Consider the following 23,692-nt stretch of genomic DNA (forward strand, 5'->3'; position numbering starts at 1 on the left):
CGCTCTCCGCACGGGTTCTCCGCATCCTCCACCCCCCCTTCCCAGGCTGCCTCGCTCGGGTGACGTCAGCGTCCCGGTCCCCGCCGCCGCTGCATCCTCGGCTCCCGCCCCGGAGCCCGAGTCTCCCGCGCCCCCAGCGCATCCCCTTGCCATGGCTGCGGTGGCGCTGATGCCGGCGCTGCTGGTGCTACTCCTGCTGGCATCGCCGCCCGTCGCCTCCGCGCCGCCCGCTCGCGACCCCTTCGCCCCACAGCTCGGGGACACACAGAACTGCCAGCAGCGGTGTCGTGAGCGCGACCCTGGCCCACGGCCCTTGCAGGTGAATCGCTTGCGGCGCCAAACTGAGGGGACCCTGAATCTCTCCGATGGGGGAGGGGCTGGGGAAGCGGTTCTCTAGGACCAGAGCGGGAGGGGAGGAGGGGAGAGAATGGAGGGGTCCCAACGGTGGGGGAGAGGCTGAGGGTCCCTCGGACGGGTTTAGGGGTATTTCTACGCGAGGAGGGGGCTACGGGAGTCCCTCCAGTAGGGGCTTTGGGGATGCAGATCCCTCGGATGAGAGCCGTGTATGCCTGTGTATGTGTGTGGGGGGGTCCTTCCTAGCCCGGGTGGGGAGTGGTAGGGGGGATGGGACTGAGGCCACCTCCCGGGATCCCATCGCACTATGCTGCGCAAGGGATGCTCAGACAGGCCAGTCCTTGCGGTCGTCAGGCCTGATGATCCTCCCCAACTGACTCCTACATCCTTACCCCTACCTCCCCCTCTGACTTACCAGCCCCCACTCATCATCGACCCCCAAACCTGATACAAAGGGTGACAAAATTTCCGTCTCTGAGTGCCCTTCCTGAGACTCCTCAATCCTCCTCCTCCCTGGGATCCCGAGAGGGGCCCACTCAGCTCCCCCAGATCTCCCATTGTGCTTCTGTAGCCCCCCGTCTCCCGCTTCCTTTCCTCAGAGCTAAGAGACTGTTCCCCCAAATCCTTAGCCTTCTCGAACCTCACCTCAAACTCCCTGGATTGGGGGAGGGGCCAAACCTTCTTCTCCCCCAACCCCCATGCCTGCATCTCCTACCCCCCTCCCTCCCGCGGGCCTGAACCGGTGTCACCCCTCCCCCAGGCGGGGCTTCCGAGCCCCTCGGAGTCCCCGTATGACAAGGCCGTGCTCATCAGCGCTTGTGAGCGAGGCTGCCGCCTCTTCTCCATCTGCCGATTCGTGGCCAAGAGCTCCAAGCCCAACGCCACCCAGACTGAATGCGAAGCAGGTGAGGGTCGGCGGGGCTGGCCAGCTGGGCCAGGGTGGGGAGAGGTGGCCTGGGAATGGCCGCTCGGGTCACGCCTCCCACCCCTGCAGCCTGTGTGGAAGCCTACGTGAAGGAGACTGAGCAGCGGGCCTGCCGCGAGGGCTGCTGGAGCCAGTCCCCTGAGCCGGAGCAGGATCTTCAGCTGGAGCAGAAGGTGGGCTCCCTCCCAGTCCGGCTCCTGGGCGCACCCGGTCATCTGAATCTACATCCGGGTTCCATTCTAGACCTACTAGGTGACCTCCACTGAGCCCTGTCATGTGTCCAACCTCAGTTGTAAACTCTGTGACACCAGGGAACTTATCGCCCCTCCTCCTCTCCTGCCCCCCACCTTCCTAGGAGTAAGTGGCTGTAAGTGGCAGACAATAGTCCCCGTTCATCAAATATTTATATAGCTCCAGGCCTACTGTAGCCTGTCCCAAATTCCTCAAGCCACTTAGAAGCACCAGACCTGTCACCCTCATTTGGTGGCCCAAGGAGCAACTGCCCAGGTCACACAGTTAGGACTGTGCAAGAGTCAAGATTGAGGCCACCAGGGCTTGTGGCTGCCACCAGGCTACCAGAGTTACCTGGTGCTGGTTGAAGCAGTTTTCCTGTGACAAAAAGGTACCCATTGTCATCTGGAGGGGCTTAGAGCTGAGGCTCAGGGAGGCCTGCGCTCCCAAGCACATGCACAACTGAGGGCGATAAAAACTGTCCTAGGTGCTGAGGCAGAAGGATCATGAGTTCAAAGCCAGCCTCAGCAAAAGCGAGGCACCTAAGCAACTCAGTGAGACCCTGTCTCTAAATAAAATGCAAAATAGGGCTGGGGATGCTGAGTGCCCCTTGAGTTCAATCCAGTACCCCCCCCCAAAAAAAAAACCTGTCCTAGTCTATCAATAAGGCGATGCATCACCCCATCTGGGGAAACTGAGGCTCGAGAAGTCATGTGACACAGCCAGAGACTCGCAGACTAGAACTCCCCAGAAAGTCTCCCCCTTCACCCACATTGCTCTCCCCCCTCCAGATTTCTACTGTTCAGAAAAGAAAACTGCAATGTCCCCTACCCATTCAGGACTCCTTGACACCATCCACATTTGAATAATTATGGAATAGGGGCGTGGCTCAGTGGCAGAGTCCCTTGCCTAGAAGGTGTGAGGCCCCTGGAGTCCATCCCCAGCACCAAAACAGTAATAGTAATAATACTAATGACAATAATAACAGGGATGAGATTTTTAGTAATAGTGGCTACTCTTCCTTAGAAGCTTGTGCTATGCCAGGTGCTTGGCAGACATCCTAACGGAACTCTTGTGGCCGTCCCATGAGGGAAGGGAATCATCCCCATTTTAAGGGTCAGAGAGGGCAATCCATTCCCCCTGGGGCACACTGCAAGCCAAATGCTGAGCAAAGTCTACATGTATTAGATGGAGTCTTTGTTGCCCCAAACCACTCAGCCACATCTGAACACAGAGAATTCCTCTAGCCCTCTTCCCAAGGGCTAATGCCCTTCTTTGTTGACATTTCCATGTTTGGGTCTCCCTTCACCAGAAAAAGGTCCTGGAAACTCCTGGTGGGGCCCTGTCCCTCCTGGACTTATTTTCCACCCTCTGCAATGACCTCGTCAACTCGGCCCAGGGTTTCGTCTCCTCCACTTGGACATACTACCTGCAGACTGACAACGGGAAGGTGGTGGTGTTCCAGGTGAGAGCTCTAGAAGCGGCCAGTGGTAGGTGGGTGGTCTGGGTGAAAGGTCAGGTTGAAAAGTGGGATGTACTGACTCTTGGCTCGTGGAATGCAAAGTCTAAGGTGAGAAAAGCTTCAGACACAGTTGGATCCAGGAGCTCAGTGTTTTACTCCACCCTTTGACTCAGCTTTCCTCTGTAGTGGCTTCATATCCAGGCATGCCTTTCCCTCCTGACCACAGGGAGGGTGCTGGAGGCTCTAGACTAGAACCTCTCTAGGGTTTTTATTGAGCTGGGATTTATTATGATTGGTCCTGGCGGGGTCATTTGACCATACCAGTCAGTTTGTTATTGGCTTGTCCTGAGTCACCTTGCTATTTCATGAACTGAAGGATGGTGCTTAGGCAGGTGGAGGGGTCCAAGAAAGCAGGGAGTAGCATCAACCCACTGCCCGTGGGGTGGGGTCCTCCCTACCTTCCCCCTAATGGAACTGGGTATCAGCCTGGCAGGAGACATGGTAGCCAACTGGGACCCAGCGAGGTGCCTGCAGGGCTCGCGGTGCCCTTGAAGCAGCCTCTCTGTGCTGTCTTGTTCTCCACCCAGACCCAGCCTGTAGTCGAGAGCCTTGGGTTCCAGGGGAGCCGTCTGCAGCGAGTGGAGGTGACCTGGAGGGGATCTCACCCTGAGGCTTTGGAGGTGCACGTGGGTAAGTGGGTAAGGCTCCACTGCACCAGTGCTCTGTCCCCGGTGTCCCCACTGTCACAGGATTCCTCTTGGCAGGAGAGCCTTATAGGATCGGGATTCCCATCCTCAGTTCCTAGGTTTCACAGTCCCTCTCCCAGGGTCTCAGGGTCCATCTCCATGGTTCCTTGTATCTCCAGGGTTCCTTCGTCCATCCCTCAGGGTTCCATGGTCCATCTCCCAGGGTCCATCATCAGCATTCCTTGGTCCATCTCCCAAGGTTCCTTGGTCCATCTCCCAGGGTTCCTTGGTCCATCTCCCAGGGTTCCATGGTCCATCTCCCAGGGTTCCTTGGTCCATCTCCCAGGGTTCCATGGTCCATCTCCCAAGGTTCCTTGGTCCATCTCCCAGGGTTCCATGGTCCATCTCCCAGGGTTCCTTGGTCCATCTCCCAAGGTTCCTTGGTCCATCTCCCAGGGTTCCTTGGTCCATCTCCCAGGGTCCCATGGTCCATCTCCCAAGGTTCCATGGTCCATCTCCCAAGGTTCCATGGTCCATCTCCCAGGGTTCCAAGGTCCATCTCCCAGGGTTCCATGGTCCACCCCCCCAGGGTCCCATGGTCCATCTCCCAGGGTTCCATGGTCTGTCTCCCAAGGTTCCTTGGTCTGTCTTCCAGGGTTCCTTGGTTCATCCCCCAGGGTTCTTTGGTCCATTTCCCAAGGTTCCTTGGTCCATTTCCAAGGTTCCTTGGTCCATCTCCCAGGGTTCCATGGTCCACCCCAAGGGTCCATCTCCAGGCTTCCTTGGTCCATTTCCCAAGGTTCCTTGGTCCACTTCCAAGGATTCCTTGATTCACCTCCAGGCCTCTGTGGTCCATCCTTCCGATTCTGTGGCCCATCTCCAGGGTTCTGATCTCCATTCCAGAACTCCATGCCCTGCTGCCCCAGGCCCTGGCCTCCCTTCTTCACTCATGATCTCTTGGTGGAGGCCTAGGGGTCCCTGAGAAATAACTTCTGTCTCAGACCCGGTGGGCCCCCTGGACAAGGTGAGAAAGGCCAAGATACGCGTCAAGACCAGCAGCAAGGTCAAGGTGGAGTCTGAAGAGCCGCAGGACAACGATTTCCTCAGTTGCATGTCCCGGTGGGTGGCAGGACCCTGGGGGTGGGCTGGAGGTAGGAGCAGAGGAGAGCTTCTCCCTGAGCCCTGCAGCCACCTCTGAGCTGTGCCTGCGGGGCGGGACAGGCGCTCGGGGCTGCCTCGCTGGATCCTGGCCTGCTGCCTCTTCCTGTCTGTGCTGGTGATGCTGTGGCTGAGTTGCTCCACCCTGGTGACCGCACCAGGCCAGCACCTCAAGTTCCAGGTGGGCGGGGCCAGGGGCAGGAGGGTGGCAGAGGGACTGTCCCCTGGTTCTCGATTGGGCCATCCTCTCCCGGGGGCACCAGGCCCTGGCTAGCTGGGGCACTCAGGAGCCCTTCTCGCCTCAGCCCCTGACCCTGGAGCAGCACAAGGGCTTCATGGTGGAGCCAGACTGGCCCCTCTACCCTCCGCCATCGCACACCTGTGAGGACAGCCCCCCGCCCTACAAGCTGAAGCTGGACCTGACCAAGCTGTAGGCCTCGGATGGCCAGAGCGTAGCCACGTGCCGAGGCCCTTCTGGCCTCGCTTGCCCTGCGCCTGGGAGTCCAAGGTCAGCGTGGGACCGTCCTTGGGCTTCCCCACTCCAGTCCTTCTCTCCCCCAGTCCCATCCCTCTCTCCACCAGGTCCTGGGGCCCGATGCCTGGCGGGGTGGGGTGGCCTGGCCCTGTTCCTCCATCCTGCTTCTTTGGGGTGTGCTCTTCTTGTCCTTCATCGTGTGGCTTTCCGAGTATTTGAACCCGTTTTGTGTCACCTTTCTTCTTTCTCTCCCCCCTCTCTGGGGGGCTGAGGGCTACAGGGGAGCCACTTCCTACCAGGGCTTCTCCCTTCTTCCCCTCCCTATTCTTGGAGACCCAGCCCCCCAAGAGAGGGAGGGAGGACGCGGAGAGGGGTGACCGGGGCTGGAGGGGAATAAACCATGTATATAAAGGACCTTGGACTGAGCCTGCTTCTGTCTGTCTGTCTGCTCTGAGAGAAGTGGCCTGAGCGTGGCCGTGTCCCCTGCCCGCTGTGCCCTTTCTGACACAGGAAAAGTCCCCGGAAGTTTTCACGGGGCAAGAGGGCCACAAACCAGCTGCCTTCTCCTGCTGCCTGGAGCAGATTGCGCCCCCAGTCAAGGCCTGGCCCTGAGAAAGTGGCTCCTGTCACCTGCCTGGTCTGGGTAGACAAGTGCCCCTTCCTGGGCCCCAGGGTCCCTGTGAGACATCTTGAAGAGGCTGCCTGGTGATGTGACCTCTGGCTTCCATGCCCCTTTCTTTGGGGGACAGAGTTCCTGTCCACTGGGGAGAGTGTCAGGGCACTGTCTAGGGCATCCTCCCCTCCCCCGTCTAAGGTCACTCAATGTGGCCTCTTCCTTCTGCACGTGGCGACCAGGGGGACTCATGAGGGGTAGGGGTGTCTTCCCCTTGGTGTGGGCACATCCTGCTTAAAACCCAAAGATACAGGGCTGGGCTGGGGCTCAGTGGTAGAGCACTTGCCCAGCATGTGAGGGGCCCTGGGTTCCATCCTCAGCGCCACAGAAAAATAAGATAATAAAATAAAGGTGTTGGGTCTGTCTACAACGAAAATAGAGAGATCCAAGATGCAACCAACCAGGAAAAAAAAAAAAAAAAACAACCTGCAGATTTCCCCAGATCCTTCCAGATGACCCCTGTAGCTTCAGTGACTGGGTTGGTCTGTTGAGATTCCTGGCTGGGGGCTGGGGATGTGGCTCAAGCGGTAGCGCGCTCGCCTGGCATGCGTGTGGCCTGGGTTCCATCCCCAGCACCACATACAGACAAAGATGCTGTGTCCCCCGAGAACTAAAAAATAAATAAATATATATATATATATAAAGAGATTCCTGGCTGGAGCTGGCCCTAGCCCCTAATAAGGTGTGGGATAAAGGACCTGGTCCTGGCTCCAGGCAGTGGTGGGGGAGGTTTCCAGGGCTCCAGGGTGACTGATGGACCGCGGGGGATGGTGGCAGAGCAATGGCCCAGGACTGGGTGTGAGCTCCTCTTCCCTTCATCCGGCCCTGGGTCCTGGGAGGTAGATTCACTGGGGTCCTCTGCCCCCCTTGCTGGTGGGGGATGAGGAGAGAACAGGAGGTGTCCCTCCTGGCATCCCCAGATCCAGAGGCTACCGCTCTGGCTGGGAGTGATGGTATAGATCTGTCACCCCAGCTCCTCAGGAGGCTGAGGCAGGAGGATCACAAGTTGGAGGCCAGCTTGAGCAACTTATTAAGACTAACTCAAAACTAAATTAAATTAATAAATTTTAAAAAAAATCACAGCTTGGCTAGGCAGCCCACTTTCTATTCTGTGTCTGGGGGATCTTCAGCCTGGGCATGGGGACAGCCCCTGTTCCCACCCATCTTGCATGCCACCCATTCCCAGTACTTACCCAGGCTGCGGCCTTTATCATAACTCTCCTGAATCATCTATTCTGAGTGTTCTGAGCGTTGCTTGCGGTGGGGCCCTGCCAGGTACGTGAATATCAATCCAACAAGGGCCCTGGTTGGTTGTCATTTGGGGCTCCATATGAGATTTCAGCAGTCCGTGGACAGTCACCCAGGAAATAACACCTGGGCAGAGTTGAGAAGGAAGCCGGACAGCACCACTTGGTAGAACTTTCTTTGATGATGGAAATGTTAGGAACCCATCGCCTACAACTGCCTGGATATGTGATTGGTAGAAGTGAGATTTTTCTCTGTGTGTGGCACTGTGTATTAAGCCCAGGTGCGCTCTACCACTGGGCCACATCCCCAGCCTTTTCTATTTTTTATTGAGACAGGATCTCACTAGGTTGCCTCACTGAGCTGCTGAGGCTGGCCTTGAACTTGCAATCCTCCTGCCTCAGCCTCCCAAGATGCTGGGATCACGGGCATGCACCACTGTGCCAATTTCAGGGTACCGGGGATTGAACTCAGGGACACTCAACCACTGAGCCACATCCCCAGCCCTCTTTTGTATTTATTTTGAATTTTATTTATTTATATACAGGGTCAGGGTCTCACTGAGTTGCTTAGCACCTTGCTTTTGCTGAGGCTGGCTTTGCGCTCATGATCCTCCTGCCTCAGCCTCCCAAGCCACTGGGATTCCAGGTGTGCACCACTGCTTGGCTCAATTTGTTCGCCTTAGCCTTTTTTTTTTTTTTTTTTTAACTCTATTCTGTTCTTTTTTTTATTTATTTATTTATTTTTAGTTTTCGGCGGACACAACTCTTTGTATGCCTCACGCATGCCAGGCGAGCGCACTACCGCTTAAGCCACATCCCCAGCCACATATTTTTTTAAATTGTGGTAAAATACACAGTCATTCCTCTAGCTCTATATATTCTAAATCCATGGATTCAACCAACTGTGGATCAAAAATCTTTGTAAAAAAAATTGTCTCTCCTGGGGTTATAGCTCAGTGGTAGAGTGCTTGCCTAGCATATGAGGCACTGGGTTCGATCTTTAGTACCACATAAAAATAAAATTTAAATAAAAAAGCTCTTGTGTTCATCTATAACTAAAAATCGATTTTACAAATTTGCATTTGCGGGGCTGGGGTGGTGGCTCAGTGGTAGAGCGCTCGCCTAGCATGCATGAGGCACTGAGTTCGATCCTCGGCACCACATAGAAACAAACTAATGTATCCACCTAAAACTAAAGATACATGAATAAATAAATATTTTGAAAAATTTGCATTTGGGGGCTAGGTTTGTGGCTCACTAGTTGAGCACTTGCCTTGTGTGTGTGAGGTACTGGGTTCAATTCTTGGTACCACTTATAAATAAACAATGGTCCATCAAAAACTAAAAAAAAGTTTTTGTTTTTGCTTTTTTTTTTTTTTTAAATTGGCACCCGTATTGAACATATATAGACTTTCCACTTATCCTTATTCCCTAAACAATATAGTCTAACATCTCTGTACACAGCATTCACATTCTATTAGTATTCTAAGTCATCTAGAGATGACTTAAAGTCTACTGGAGAAGCCAGGTGCAGTGGCGCAGGCCTGTAAGTGCAGCGACTCAGGAGACTGAGGCAGGAGGATTGCAAGTCTGAGGCTAGCCTTGGCAACTTAGTGAGACCCTGTCTAAATAGATAGATAGATAGACAGACAGACAGTCAGATAGCAGACAGACAGACAGATAGATAGAGAGAAAAGGGCTGGGAATATAGCTCAGTGGTAGAGTCCTCCTGGGTTCCATTCCTAGTCTCACACAAAAATAAAATAAAGTCTGCAGGAGGATGTGGAGAGGCTCTATGCAAACACTGTACCACTTTCTATCAGGGATGGGAGCATCTGTGAATTTCAGTATCCATGGGGGGTCTGGGGACCAGTGCCTGACTGATATTTTGGGATGATTATATAACATGACAATTTGCCATTTTGATGATTTATTTATTCATTGTGCAGCGCTGGGGATGGAATCCAGGGCCTCACATGTGCTAGGCAGGAGCTGACTTCAAACCAGACTGAAAAGCCCAGACTTAGGAGTTTTTAAGTATACAACTCAGTGGCCTGAAGTTGGTCCCCAGGGGCTGGAGGCAGCTCAGTGGGGGGTGCTCAGCACGTAAGGGGGGCCCAACACCCAGCACCGAAAAATAACAGAAAAATAGAAGCAGCACCTCCACAATGTCGGGCAGCCGTCCCGTCCATTGGCTTCGGTGGCTACGGGAGGGGTCAGCTCAGCTCTGAGGGGCCCTGCTTGTCCTGTCCTGCCTCCCACCCACCCTCATGGTCCTGGACGCCTGAGCAGCATCTTGATGCTGATTGGTCCTCCCTCCTCTCCCTCCATCACCAAGGACTGTCCCAGCACCCGGCCTCCAAAGCATCCCTCCAGCCCACGCGTGTCTTGTTGTTCCCATGGCAACCACGCAGGCCCAAGCTGTCGCTGCTTCTTGCCCAACAGTTGCACCTGCCTCCTCTCCAGGCCCCCTGCCCACCTCCAGCTGGCCGCCGGGTCCACCTGCTCCAAACCAGGCCCCACCCGAGGGGTCACACTAGAGGTCCCCGTCCCCATCTGCCGCTCTCACCACGTTGAGGACCAGGGGGTGAACCCAGGGGCACCGAACCACTGAGCCGCAATTTGATGAGGCCTGGAGTCAGACCATGTCCCTCCCTCCTCTGTGACAACCGTCCCCCCCACCCCATGCATGACTCCCCGTTGCCTTAACGCCACCTAATTTCTTTTAGTTTTGGTACCGGGGATTGAACCCACTGAACCACGGAGCCACATCCCCAGCCTATTTTATATTTTATTTAGAGACAGGGCCTCGATTTTGCTGAGGCTGGCTTTGAACTTGGGATCCTCCTGCTTCAGCCTCCCAAGCTGCTGGGATTACGGGTGTGCGCCCAGCTCAGACACCACCTAATTTCTCAGCTGCTAAAGGGCTTTCAGTGCTTGGTGACCGAGTGACTATGTCTCCTGTTGCATCCCTCCCATCAGTGAGTCTTGAAGGCAAAAATGGGCTCATTGTTCCCGTTCCTGATGGCACGGTCCAGCCATTGGGCCTTTGCCATCGCTTCCCTTCTGCTTGGGTTTAATGCTGTCATGAACTTGGGCCGTCCTCACCACCTTGTTGCCCTCTTCCTCCTTCCTAACAGATGTCTGGTTTGGTCTGATTGTTGGCCTGTGTGACTCCAGAGACATCAAACAGCATGACCTAAGTCTCCACGAGGAATTGGTGGGATTCATAGGGAGAAAAGATATGTCCTGTGGATTAGTGTTGCTGAATTGGGAATATGTCAACCTGGAGCAGCTGAGGGCCACTTGTCACTGCAATGACAATGCCTGTCAGAGGAATGAAGAGAAACAATGTCCTCAGGTCATAGTAGAAGTCCTAGATCAAGCTGTGCCTGAAGCCCACATTGTTCCTCAATTTTTGGCTAATGTCAGTTTGTGTTAGCCTTCTTGAAACTGAAACTTTCAATCCCTTTCTCTCTTGTCTCTCCTGTTCCTCGAGACTGAGCTCTCCTTCCAAGAGTATTTAATTTAATGTATATATGGTATGTATTTACTAGGATTGAACCTAGGGGTGTTTTGCCACTGAGCCACATTCCCAGTCCTTTTTCTTTTATATTTTGAGACAGGGTCTTGCTAAGTTGCCCAGGTTGGTTTCAAATGTGTGGTCCTCCTGCCTCAGCCTCCTGAGTGGCTGGAACTACAGGTGAGCACCAGCACACCTGGACTACAGATACTTAAAAATTCATTTTGTATTCTGTGTCTGGCCCATCGATTCTTTTATTTATTTTTGTATTTGGGGGCACTGAGGATTAAACTCAGCCTTGCACGAGCTGGATAAGTGCTCTACCACTAAGCTGCATTTGCAGCCCGAGGGGATTAGTTTTCCAATCTCCAGTGACCAGGTCGGAGCTTGACCCCGACAGATGCTTCATGAATGGAGAATGAGGAACGCCAGGCAGGGTTCAAAGCATGAGCTCTGTCTCCTGCAGCGGTGGAACCTCCCAACAGAAGGTGAGCATCGGCTGCCTGGAGGAGGTGGTGGGGAGGGGGGTTCTGAGGGATGGGTAGAATTTGGGAGGAATAGAGGGTGTCCCAGTGGATCAAAGAAGGAGGGTGGGTGGCTAAATGCAGTGGTGCACACCTGTCATCCCAGCAGCTCAGGAGGCTGAGGCAGGAGGATCGTGAGCTCACAGCCAGCCTCAGCAACTTAGCGAGGCCCTAAGCAACTCAGTGAGACCCTGTCTTTAAATAAAATGCAAAACGGGCCTGGGATGTGGCTCAGTGGTTGAGTGCCCCTGAGTTCAATCTCAGGAACAACAAAAACAACAACAACAACAACAACAAAAAATAAATAAATACAAATTAAAAAAACCCAGAGTGTGTGTACATGTGCTCTGCACAGCTGCCCGGGGACCGGGGTGGAGGGGTCCTGGTACGCATGTGCTGTCCTGGAGCAGTGTGTTGGAGGGTGTGTGTGTGTATGAGAGAGAGAGGGGGGTTCCCTCACCTCACCTGCCTCTGTGGGTTTCGCCCATGCCCTTCAAGCCCCTGTGAGCTGACCCCCCACACCCCCACTTCTCCCTCCATTTGCACTTCCCTGGCCACACCCCAGGCCCCCCAGGGCCCTGCAGGGACTCTGCCTGGAACACTCCCTCCTTAGGAGCCTAGTTGGGCTCCTTGATGCACTTTGCCAGTCTCAGGTGGCCTGGGGTCCGTCCCTCCCTCTGGTGGCTCCATTACTCCCCTGTTTCTCCCGGGTCCCGCCCACGTGCCCTGCAGGGCTGGGTCTGCCGTGGCCCCAGCAGCCACAGACGCAGACCTCAGGGGCCTCTGGGATGCTGGCCAAGGGCCCCTACTGGTCCAGGGAGACCCCAGGCTGCTTTGCCCAGGCTCCCGTCCAGGGCCCGTGCTGGGGTCCCAGGGGAGAGAGTGTCCCTTCGACGTGTGGCCAAGGACCCGCCTGATACAGTCTCTGAGCCTCAGTTTACTATCTGCTCCCAGGGCTCTGCCCCTCCCTCCACTTTCCTCCCACGTCACACACAGACCTGGTGGTGACGGGTGGGTGGCTGGTGTCATGGCAACTGGAAGGAGCACCCATGTGTCCGGGTAGCACCCGGTTGCCAAGGCAACAGACCATGCTGTTCCTTGGTAACGGGGACAGAGATCTGGCCGGGGGTGGTGATCCGCTGGGGGAGGGCGGGAGCGGGAATGTCCCTGGCCTCCAGCAGGCACTTAAGTGACACTCCAAACACTCCCAGGAAGGATGGGGACTTGTGTCTGTCTCTTCCAAGGATTCGGGGAGTTCGGGCCAAGGCCCACCTGAGGCCGCCCAGGTACTTCCCGGCGTCCTTCCCTTCCTCCTGTCCCCACAAGTCCCTGTGCCTGAAGCCCGTTCCCTCTGCCATCCTCTGGCTTTGGCTTGAATGTCCTCGTGTGACCTCCCTGCTCAGTCCAGCCCCCTCCCCCAGTCACCATGCCCCGACTCCAGCTTTTATCATGTTGACAGTTTAGTGGCTGCTGGTTGGCTTGTGTGATGATTGGTTTAATGAATGGTCCCTCTGCCAGATGCGACAAGCGTCTCGGCCACAGCTGGGTCCCACACCCCGGGGAAGCCGCTCTCCATACATCTCTGTCGACACCCTGCCGCCTTCCTCTGCCTTGCCCCGCTTCCCCTGAGCCAATCCGGCAAGGTCTCCGGCCTCTGTCCCCTCCCGGGCTGGAGTAGGGCCGCCCACACGATGTCTACCTGGACCGCTTGGGAGCATTGTGGACTTCTCCACCAGGTTCTGGAATGTTCTGGAACATTCTAAAACATCTTCTGCTCTGACTAAAGAGGGGATGTCACCTCCTTAAAGAGTCTCTCCTTGTCCCTCCTCCCCGGGTCTCAGCCACCTGCCTTCATGGCAGTTATCACCCCCTGGAAGAGCCTTGGTCGTGGTCTCAGATTCTTCTTTCCTCGTTAGGACATGCACTCTAGAATATTCTGCAGCTTGTGGGCAGGGCTCTTGTGTGGTGGGATTATAGTCAACTCCCAGTTGTTCAGTACCCCATTCCCTGGTGCCCTCTCCTGCCTGCTCCTCATTGGTCACCCCCTAGAGGTCACCCCAGCCCTGATCTTTATCACGTTCAGTCCATTGAAATCAATCACCTTAGCTGGCCACAGTGGCGTATGCCTGTAACCCTAGCTAGTGGGGAGGCTGAGGCAGGAGGATCACAAACCCCAGGCCAGCCAGGGCCACACAGTGAGACCCTACCCCAAAGTAAAATAAAAAGAGCTGGGGATGTGCAGGGGGAGAACACTGGCCTAGCATGTGTGAGGCCCGGGATACGACCTCCAACATGGCAAAAAATAAAGAATGATAAATAATAAGTAAATAAATAAAATAAATCAGTTTTCATGAGAGGCAATGTACATCTGATAATGCCACCATCTCAATTGTCAATCCTCTACTCTGTTGCTCTGCTTCAGGTAGCCCCTGTGTCAACCTCTATGACCATATGACGTTTATGAACGTTACATCAAGGGGATCACACAGCATGTCCTCATATGTCTACCTGCTTCACTCACTGTTGGAGAGATCCACTCATGGGAGGCATGAGCAGCGATGTCTTCATTTTCCTTGCTGCGTAGTATTCCACAATGTGACTCTTACATCACCTTTTGATGGTCCTTTGGGCTGTTTCCAGTTTGGGGCAGTTAGTATTTATATCTTCTGGTGAAAATATGTCATCTTTTCCTTGAATAAATATATGTAATGGGTTGAGAGATGCCCCACCCTGTCCCCAAATTTTATGTCTATATGGTACCCCATAGAATGTGGCCTTACTTGGAAACAGGATACTTGCAGGCATAATTAAGGTAAAGATCCAGATGAGCTGAATGTGGAGGAAGGTGGGCCCTCGACTAATGCCTGTCTTGAGAAGAGACAGAAATGTGAGAAACAAGGAGGTAGCCGTGTGACCCTGGGGACAGGAATTAGAGTGTGACGGCCACAGCTAAGGAACTCCAAGGACTGCTTCAGTCACCACAAGTCAGGAGACAGGCGTGGGACGGATTCCCCTTCAGGTCCGTATGGGGATAAGAACCAACCTGGTGGACACCTAGATTTTGGACTCCGGCCTCCAATTCTGTGGGGGAACACATTTCTGGTTTTTTATTGCCACCCAGTTTGCGGTCATTTGTTACAGTAGACATGGTTCCTCATCCGATGCCCCAGAATAGGCCGACAGGGCCCCAGAGTGGGGGGATACCTCCCTACAAGGATGATTTGGGGGAGCCCCCCGGGGATACTCAGGTCCCCTCTGTAAAATGGCAGGGTAGTTGCATGTGACCTACCAGGGCACGTTCCTCCCTGGAGCTATTTCGTTTCTGTGTGTTGAGGTGCGGGTGGGGGAGCCCAGGCTGGGTGCCTGCTTGGCAAGCGCTCTCTCGCTGAGCTCCTCCCCCAGTCCCCCTCCCGAGACTTTAAATCATCTCTAAATGACTTATGATACCTAACACAATGTCAGTGCTGTGTAAATAGCTGTTATACTCTATTGTTTAGGGAGTAATGACAAGACTAAACGTCTGTACATGTTGGGTGCAGACGCGACTTATTTTTTGAATATTTTCCATCTGCACTTGTTGGAATCCATGGCTGCGGAACCCTTGGAGGCAGAGGACTGGCGGTGTTGCCAAACACCAAATGGCATTCCTGAGTGGTCCCACCGATGGACACTCCCACTGGCTGAGTGTGAGGCCGGCCTTGGAATCAGGACCAGTTCCTCTGTAAAACAGAGAAAGAAGGGGCTGGGACTGTCACTAGGTGGGAGAGTGAAGTTACCACGCATGAGGACCTGGGTTCCATCCCCAGCACCCCTAAAAAGTGGGGACAGTAAGAACTCCCCCCCCCACCCCCGGGTGTGGTTGAGAATACACCAGATGCACGATCCTGGGCATTGAAGACACTCCCTGTATTAGACCATTTTGTGTTCTTGAAATGACATGCCTGAGACGGGTTGGCTTGATAAAGAAAAGAAGTTTGTTTTATTATTTGTTTATTTATTTTTCAATATTGATTTTTTAGTCATAGGTGGACACAATGTCTTTATTTTATATTTATGTGGTCCTGAGGATCGAACCCAGGGCCTCATGCATGCTAGGTGAGCGCTCTACCTCTGAGCCACAATCCCAGCCCCCTTATTTTTTATTTTTTTAAAAAAACATCTTTATTAGTTGTTGATGGACCTTTATTTTATTTACTTATTTATATGTGGTGCTGAGAATCAAACCCAGTGCCTCACACATGCTAGGCAAGTGCTCTACCACTGAGCCACAAACCCAGCCCTGGAAGGGGGTTTATTTCACCCTCAGGGTTTGGTTTGGTTTGGTTTGGTGCTTGGGATGGAATTCATGACTTCTCCCAGGGGCTCGATTGCTGAGCTGCACCCCAAGCCTCAGTCGCAGTTTCAGAGGCTGAAAGTCCAAAGAGCATGGAGCAGGCTCTGGTGAGGGCCCCTCCTTTAAAAAGGCTGCATCACCTCATGGTGGATGGCAATGGAAGAGGAGGGTGTGGCTCAATTCTACACAGGAAGTCAGAGAGAGACTGGGGGACCACAATCCCTGCCCAGGACAACATGGTCCCAATGACCTAATGGCCTCTCCCTGGGCCCAAGTCTGTGTCTGTCTGTCTGTCTGTCTCTCTCTCTCTTTGGTGGTGCTGGGATTGAACCCAGGGGTGCTCTACTACTGAACTACATCCCCAGCCCTTTTATTTTTTATTTTTTAATTTTGAGACAAGGTCTCACTAAACTGCAGAGGCTGGCCTAAATCTAGCAATCCTCCTGACTCAGCCTTCTGAGTTGCTGGGGTTACAGGAGTGTATCACAGACCAGCTGCAAAACTCTTTTCTAATAAAGACTACATTTCAAGGTTCCAAAGGGAAAATAACTTTTGGGGGAAGCCATGGAACCCAGTACCTGTTGTGAGCATGTGAGCATCTAGAATGTATCAGCCATCACATTTATATAAATATTATTCTTATGTGGTGCTGAGGATTGAACTCAGGGCCTTGCACATGCGAGATGAGTGCTCTACTGCTGAGCCACAACCTCAGCCCTCAGCCATTGCATTATTAATACTAACAAAGAAAGGCTGGAGACGTGGCTCAATGGTAGAGCACTTGCCTAGCATGCATGAGTCGAGTCCCTGGGTTTGACACACCACAAAACAAAAGGGAATCTGCGATGGCTTTCTTCCACCAAAGTCCCCTGGGAATCAATCTCTCTGGTCTGTTTTGCCAGCTAAGTGAAGACATTCAGGTTGTACTATGGTTTGGGGATGGTTTAAGTGTGTCCCTCCCACAAGAATTTATATATTGGGCTGGGGTTGTGGGCTCAGTGGTAGAGCGCTTGCCTAGCACATTCGAGGCCCTGGGTTCAATCCTTAGCATCATATAAAAAAATAAATAAATATTACAAAGGTATTGTGTCCAACTATAACTAAGAAAAATAAATATTAAAAAAAGAATTAATATATTGAGCTGGACATGGTGATGCATGTGCAAAATCACAGCAACTCAGGAGGCTGAAGCAGGAGGATTGCAAGTTGGAGGCCAGCCTCAGCAACTTAGAGAGGCCTTAAGCAACTTAACTGGACCCTGTCTCAAAATTTAAAAATAAATAGGGGCTGGGGTTGTGGCTCAGTGGTAGAGTGCTCGCCTAGCACGGGTGAGGTCCTGGGTTCCATCCTCAGCACCACATAAAAATAAATAAACAAAAATAGAGGCATTGTGTCCACCTACAACCAAAATTTTTTTTTAAATTTAAAAATAAATAAAAAGGGCTGGGGATATAGCTTAGTGGTTAAAACGCCCCTGGGTTCAATTCCCAGAATAATAATAATAATAGTAGTAGTAGTAGTGGTAGTAGTAGTTATTGAGAGCTTGGGCCCAGGCACTGAAAGGTGGTGAGATCCTTAAGAGGTGGAGCCCAGAGGGAGTTTGGGAGACTGGCTCCTCCCTCTGACTCTGGTTTCCTGCTTGGCCATTTGACCACCTCCCTGCATATGCTCCCACCATTACTCAGAGCCAACCTGATGCCTGTAACGATGCCCTTGACCTCCAGAACTGTGAGTGAATAGACCTCTTTTCTTTGTAGTTAACCTGCCTCAAGTGTTTCATTATAGTAACAAAAACTGGACTGATACAGGTTGGCTCAACTTTACGGAGTAGTCCTGGCCATTCCTGGATGTGGACATGTCCCTCCCCTTGGCACCCTAACTGAGGCAGGGGTCCCCAAGAACTGACTCTGACTCAGCTTCCCTGAGAGTCCAGAGCTTATAGCTTGTGCTGTATGACTAGGAGTCCCTCGCCCTCTCTGTGCTTGATCCCAGCCCTTGAGTGGCTCTGGAAGACAGAAGTACAGAACTACATTCTTTGATATACATGGTGGACATCAAGAATTTATATATTGGGCTCTGGGTGTTTTAGTAGAAAGGGTGACTAATTCTTGTGTGTGTGTGTGTGTGTGTGTGTGTGTCTGTGTGTGTGTGTGTGTGTGTGTCTCTGTGTGTGTGTGTGTGTGTTGGTGTTTTATTTTGTGTTTTTGTTGTTTTTTGAGACAGGGTCTCATTAGATGGCCCCTGCTGGCCTTGAATTTGTAGTTTGTCTGGGCTCAGCCTCCTGAGCACCTGGGGTTACAGGTAGGTGCCACAACCTGGCTCCTGGTGCTGGGGATTGAACCCAGGGCCCCACATGTGTTAGGCACACACTCTAGTACCAGGCTGGGGGGACAAGTTCTTGCAAAGGGAAGAACTGAGTTCACTGGTTCCCACTTCCCATGCATGGAAACTGAGACCACCCAGCAATCCAAGAGCTATTGCCCAAGAGCCTCAGTGATTCATCCGAGCCCCACGTGCTCACCTAACGTGCTTGGTGCTGTCCAGCAGCGAAGCAGCCAGGAAGAAAACAGCATCCATTCCTTGGGGAGCTGACATTTCAGAGGGGGTGGACGATAAGCAAAAAGAAAGAAAAAAAAAAAAAAGGAAAATGTCTGACAATTCCTCAAAAATTTGAACATAGAACCACCCGATGAGCCAGAAATTCCGCTCCTAGGTTCCGCCCAAGAGAACTGAAAACAGGGAGTCAACAAATCCTCACACTCAAAAGTTCACAGCAGCTGAAAAGTGGAAACAACCCAAATACTCATCAACGGATGAATGAATGAACAAAATATGGCCCAATCACACGGTGGAACATTACTCAGCCATCAAAAGGAGCAAAGTACTGACACAGGCTGCCACATGGATGAATCTCAAAAAACATGATGCTGAGTGAAAGAAGCCAGGCCAGAGGCCGCAGGGTGTGGGAGCACATGGACAGGAAATGTTCAGCACAGGCAACCACAGAAGGCAGAAAGTAGATTAGGAGTTTCCAAGAGCTAGGAGGAGAGCAGGGCGTGATTTTATGAGAACTAGATTTCCTTTCGAGGGTGTTGAAATGATCTGCATCACATTAGGAGAGATGGCTTCACAGCATTCTGAATGTACTAAACCCTTGTGGGCCAGCGGCCCAGGAGGCTGAGGTAGAAGGATCATGAGTTCAAAGCCAGTCTCAGCAACTTAGCAAGGCCCTAAGCAACTCAGCAAGACCCTATCTCTAAATAAAATCTATATAAAAAAGTGCTGGTGATGTGGCTCAGTGGTTGAGCACCCCTGGGTTCAATCCCCAGTACCATAAAAAACAAAAAACAAAAAACAAAAAACACACAAAACAAACCCTTGTGGGATTGTAGACGTAGTTCAGTGGTAGGGTACATGCCCAGCAAGCACAGGTCCCTGGCTTCAATCCCTAGTTCCGTGAAAGTGAGAAATAAATGAATAAAAATAAAATAAGGGCTGAGGTTGTGGCTCAGTGGTAGAGCGCTTGCCTAGTATGCGTGAGGCCCTGGGTTGGATCCTCAGGACTGCATGTAAATAAGTAAAATAAAGCCCATTTAAAACACTTCCTTAGTTGTCAATGGACAGCTAAGAAAATATTTTAAAAAATAAAATAAAAAGTATTTTAAAAACACAGAATCATTTATTGTGGATATTTCATCTCAATTTTAAAAAGAAAAGTAAAGTTTGTTAGATGGGAAGAAAATTCAGACTAGGCTGGGGACAGAGAATGGGCCTAGGGGCTGGAAAACAGTCACCCTGATGGACAGCGACAGCGGTGAGGACTCGCCCTGAGCCCTGCCCCCAGGCACAGCGGGGTGGGGCCACCTGCCCGAGGCCTCGGTGCCCATATCCACTGGGCGCAGAATCCAGGGCGATAACAGGAGTTTTTATTTGACGTTGACCTGTGTATTTTATAGAGAAGCAAAAAGGACCATTGAGTGTACCCCACAGCTGGTCGGAAGCAGGGGAGCAGGTGAGGTCCCTGCCTCTGGGGCAGCTGTGCCAGCTGCAGGCCAGATGGTGGCCGGGCCTGTGGAATTGCCTGCTGTGTCCCTGCTTCAGCCTTTGCCAGGCTATAGGTCATCTTATTGGGTGCGGGGTGTGCAGTAACCCATGTGGGCCGTCACGGTCCCCGCCCCCCCCCTTCATCCAGAGAAGGCAACCTCTACAGTTTGGCCCAAGAACCCTGCAGAGAGTCCTGGCTTTGCTCGGCCTCACCCCCAAATCTCACCTGTCCTATTAGCTACACCTGCAAAGTGCACTCCAGCCAACACTACCCAGTCACCACCCTGGGACGAACACCATCAATTTTGGCCTGAATTGTTTGCCTCCTAATAAATCCCCAAATGTCAGAGGAGTTTGTTAAAGTCAGTGTTAATTAAGTCCCCTCTACTGAGATGGCCCCTGTCATTTCACACATAAGGATGTCTCCACAGTGACCCCTAAGACCCTCAGTGACACAGAGAATGCCTCCCACCCAGTCTCCCACCTCTTCCCTCTCCCTTGTTTTTGCTTGATAGGCAACTCTCCAGGCATGCTGATGCCTCAGGACCTTTGCACTTGCTGTCCCATGGCACATGGTCTTCGAGCACCCAGGGTGTCCAAAGGGCTGCAGGTCTATAGCACGCTCCGAGTGTGCACGCAGCCAGGAGCCCAGCAAACCTCTTCTTACTTATCTGTGGCTGTGGCTGTGTTCCTGACATGTGGGTCAAATCTGGATGTTATGAAGTGTGCGTGCATATGGACAGCATTGACTTCAACTCTAGTGTAGCGGGGGTGTGAGCTGGAGTTCTCTGCTGAGTGGGGTTTGCTGCCTGTGTGTAGTTCATCTGGAACAAAGGCTGCATGGTGGACCAACCTTGGGCGGACGAGGGCGTGTCTGCAGAGCTTGCTGGAACGTGAGCGGCTCATGCATGCATGCGTTCAGCATTATTCAGTGATGACTGTGCTGGAGAGGTCAGCAGCACCCAGTTTCTATCAACTCCCACAGTGTAATCTCCTGGGCATTTTACACAATGTTTGAGCATATCTGTGCACCCGGACCTCTGCAGGAGATGGATCAGTACTTGGACCCGGTCCTCCTTGCAGGAGCCCACTCAAGCAAGCCCCTTACACCCTCCTCCAGAGTCTCCAGCCCTGAACATCCTCTTCTCCTAGTGCTGACTCAGGGAGAGCTTTGAGCCCCATCTGGACTCCTGGTCCCCATCCGAGCGAGGTTGCATAAAAAAGCTCTGACTCAGAGAGCAAAAGTAAATCTGCTCAAGGCTGGAGAAAGGATCCTGGGAGCTTGGACCCTTCCAAGGCAGTGATTCTAGGCTTTCAATGAGTTTAGGGATGGAGGGTGTCCTTGAGAGCTCTGGATGCTTTCTAGGAGGGTGTGTGGCTGGGGTGAAGAGTTGGATTCGGCTCCACAGGGTGCACAGCAGGGAGGGATGAAAGAAGGGAGAGGAGGAAAGGAAGGAAAACAGGAACAAAGACAAAAAAAGGAAAGACACGGATGACATTGAGCCCTGGCTGAAGACTGGGGTGTCTGGGGTCTGGAGCTTTCCTAGGGCGCTGGGCCTGATGGAATGAACTCAGATGGTGAAAATGTGAGTTCGAAGAACCTATAGGCAGGGATTTGGGGGAGTAGGAAGGGGATTTGAGTAGAGGTTGGGGAGGTAATCTGATTGGGGAGACTGAGGTCTTAGAAACCACAATTAAAGAATGAAGAAGGTATGGTGGATCTGAGGCAGGTAACTGGCATCTGAGGGTGGAAGTTCTGGGAAGTTCTGGGTCTTTTAGAGAATAGTTGGGATCCAATAGTGTTGAAAGTCTAAGACCTGGCAGGGCTTGAGTTTCCACGTTTCTGAGGGAGGCCCGCGGAAGGGGTAAGGCTGGGAGTGGGGTGTGCGTGGTGGGGAGAGGGTGAGGTTGTCAGAGTTTAGGGACCAGTTTCTGCACGCCTTAGCTCATCCTCTCCCGCGACCCTACCCTTAGCCTCCTTCCCGGTCCCTCCCGGCTCTCAGCTCCTAGGTCTCACCACACCCAGCCCCACCCCAGCCACGCCCCATCCTCGTCCCAGGCTCCGCCCACTCGCACCTCGCCCTCCCGCAGCTCCCAGACCTGGCCTTCCCCTCTTCAGGGCGGACCCCCCCTCACTCTCTCGCGGAGTCACTGAGCCTCCGCCCGCCCCTCCTCACTTGGTCCAGCCCCCCCGGCCCCGCCCCTCCTCTGCGAGTCGGACCCTCCCTGGTCCGGCCCCACTTGGGACCAGACCACGCCCTTCTCTGGTCCGACCCGCCCCAGCTCTGCCTATGGCCTTCTGATACCTCCGCTCCGACCCTCTTCAGACCTGGTCCCTCCCTTCATCTTGGGCCCCGCCACTCATCACCTGGCCCCGCCCCTCCCCCTGCCCCTACCTTAACCCTGCGCCGAGTCCCGACAAGGCCCCGCCTTCAAATAGGCCCCGCCCCTCCCAGCCCGCACGCGTCCCCCTGCCCCTCCTCAATCTTGGCCCTGCCTCAATCCCTCACCTTTCACTTTGGCCTGGTTTTGGCCCCGCCTCCCCGAGTAGGAGGCCCCTCCCACAATGCCCCGCCCCCTCAACACGCTGAGCTCCGATCCGTCCATCAGACCACGCCCCCTCGTTTGGCTCCGCCCCAATATCTCGTCTAGGCACCGCCCCTCCTCAGGCCCGGCCCCTCTTCGCTCCCGGCTTCTCGGTCTACCCGGTCGGCGCGCGCGGCTCCCGTCACTCGAACGCGCGCGGCGGGAAGATGGCGGAGTCCGGTGGCAGCGGCGGTGGGGCTGGCGGCGGTGGCGGCTTCGGCGCAGGCCCGGGCCCCGAGCGCCCGAACAGGTGAGTTCCGGCCTGCGGGGTGGTCGCGCCTCTGGCCCGGAGCCCCGGAGATCTGTAGGAGTTCTGGGGTCCTGGGGGACGGTTTATGAGGTCGTCGGGTACTGTGTGGACCCAGGGCCTCTGATGGGGCAGCTGGAGGCAGGCTGGGCAGTCCAGGATCTGCACTGGGCCCTAGGCTCCTGGGGATGGCCCCGACCATAACGGGGTTGTGGGGGAACTGGGGATGCCACCGCGTCTAGGAAGCAGAGAGGGGTCGGAGCGGGGGCCACAGGCAATCTGGAGGGTGTTGAGGAGATCTTGGGGATCTGAGGAGGAGGTTGAGGCTGAGAGCTTCCTGAGGGGGGCTGAAAAACCCCAGGTAGCTAAAAGGGGTCCTGGGAAGGATGAGGCTCTGGGATACTGTGGATGGAGGATTCTAGTGAACCTGAGGGCCTAACCCGGGACTAAGGGGCCTGGAAAACCTGGAGAGGAGAGTCACTGGGAATCTGGGGTCCCAGTAGGTCCCAATAGCTAGGAAGGAGTCTGTGGGGACATAGTGGTTCAAGGGATCCTGAGGGATGCAGGTGGGTGTTGGGGAGCAGAAGATTGCTAAAGAGCAACCAGGGTCTGCAGAAAACAGGGTTCTTCCTTGGAGCTCCTCCCTCCCATCTCTGGGTTTCAAATCCCTCCTCCTCTCAGGCTAAAGGACTTGATGCAGAGTCTTACCCCTAGACAAGGGGGCCAATTTCACCCATTTGATCAGAAGGAGGCTCCTTTCTCCATGGCCAAATCTTGAGATGGGTTGAACCCCTGAATTTGCACAAAAAAATTATAGATGTTTATATTCTTCTTTGTGTTGATCCACATCCACATCTCTGAAGAAACACCTGCCTTAGGGAGAACCACTTCCCTCTTATCCTATTGGGCAAGGCCAGCATGGCTCAAGACGCATTTATCCTAGCCCCCTAGGACAGCCCACCACCCTTAGCTGGCCGAGGAGGAAATTCAGGCTCTTCATTGCCAGGAAGCATGAAGGAGCCAAAATTTTCAGTCAGTTGATGAATGATGAAGTTGGTCCCAACTTGGGTGCTATAAAGTTGGTCCTCCTTGCAGGGCTCTGGGCTGGTACCAGCAGGAATGGCCTGATGGCCTGGGGGCATTACTCAGCTTTGGAGACTGGCATGGAATGGTCCATCTAGGACACAGAGGAGGCAGAGGCTCTGACTGTTCCCAAGGGTGCTA

The 23,692-nt window shown here is 53.5% G+C and overlaps 2 protein-coding genes and 1 long non-coding RNA gene across 4 annotated transcripts in view; 2 read left to right on the top strand and 1 right to left on the bottom strand.

Annotated features, from left to right (window-relative positions):
• Positions 1 to 50: 50 nt before the first annotated feature.
• On the top strand, positions 51 to 5,705 carry Tmem59l (transmembrane protein 59 like). The gene is made up of 8 exons (XM_005332985.5): positions 51 to 319; positions 1,115 to 1,259; positions 1,349 to 1,452; positions 2,823 to 2,975; positions 3,560 to 3,662; positions 4,660 to 4,777; positions 4,880 to 4,997; positions 5,122 to 5,705. Exons 1-8 carry the CDS (start codon positions 152 to 154, stop codon positions 5,248 to 5,250), a joined length of 1,038 nt encoding a protein of 345 aa, XP_005333042.1. The 5' UTR covers positions 51 to 151; the 3' UTR covers positions 5,251 to 5,705.
• A 9,018-nt stretch (positions 5,706 to 14,723) lies between these two features.
• Positions 14,724 to 18,188, bottom strand: LOC144369741 (uncharacterized). The gene is made up of 2 exons (XR_013429453.1): positions 18,113 to 18,188; positions 14,724 to 14,977 (listed from the first exon to the last, which is right to left on the bottom strand). It is a non-coding gene; the product is annotated as an uncharacterized LOC144369741 (long non-coding RNA).
• A 4,113-nt stretch (positions 18,189 to 22,301) lies between these two features.
• Positions 22,302 to 23,692, top strand: part of Klhl26 (kelch like family member 26) — a 28,746-nt gene continuing 27,355 nt past the window's right edge. Inside the window, exon 1 of one of the 2 annotated variants that reach the window (XM_078037889.1) lies at positions 22,302 to 22,471. In XM_078037889.1, coding sequence (XP_077894015.1) covers positions 22,389 to 22,471 — 83 coding nt within the window. In that variant the 5' untranslated portion in view covers positions 22,302 to 22,388. The remainder of the gene's footprint in view (positions 22,472 to 23,692) is intronic. The other variant, XM_005332984.5, reaches the window with a different exon arrangement.

The sequence above is a fragment of the Ictidomys tridecemlineatus genome, chromosome 2 (assembly GCF_052094955.1).
Source record: "Ictidomys tridecemlineatus isolate mIctTri1 chromosome 2, mIctTri1.hap1, whole genome shotgun sequence".
Taxonomy (NCBI): Eukaryota; Metazoa; Chordata; class Mammalia; order Rodentia; family Sciuridae; genus Ictidomys; species Ictidomys tridecemlineatus.

Coding starts and splice junctions, on each gene's coding strand:
- Tmem59l (XM_005332985.5), top strand. CDS start 152: ATGGCTGCGGTGGCGCTGATGCCGGCGCTGCTGGTGCTACTCCTGCTG. Junction 1,260..1,348: donor CCAGACTGAATGCGAAGCAG/GTGAGGGTCGGC, acceptor CCACCCCTGCAG/CCTGTGTGGAAGCCTACGTG. Junction 1,453..2,822: donor ATCTTCAGCTGGAGCAGAAG/GTGGGCTCCCTC, acceptor TCCCTTCACCAG/AAAAAGGTCCTGGAAACTCC.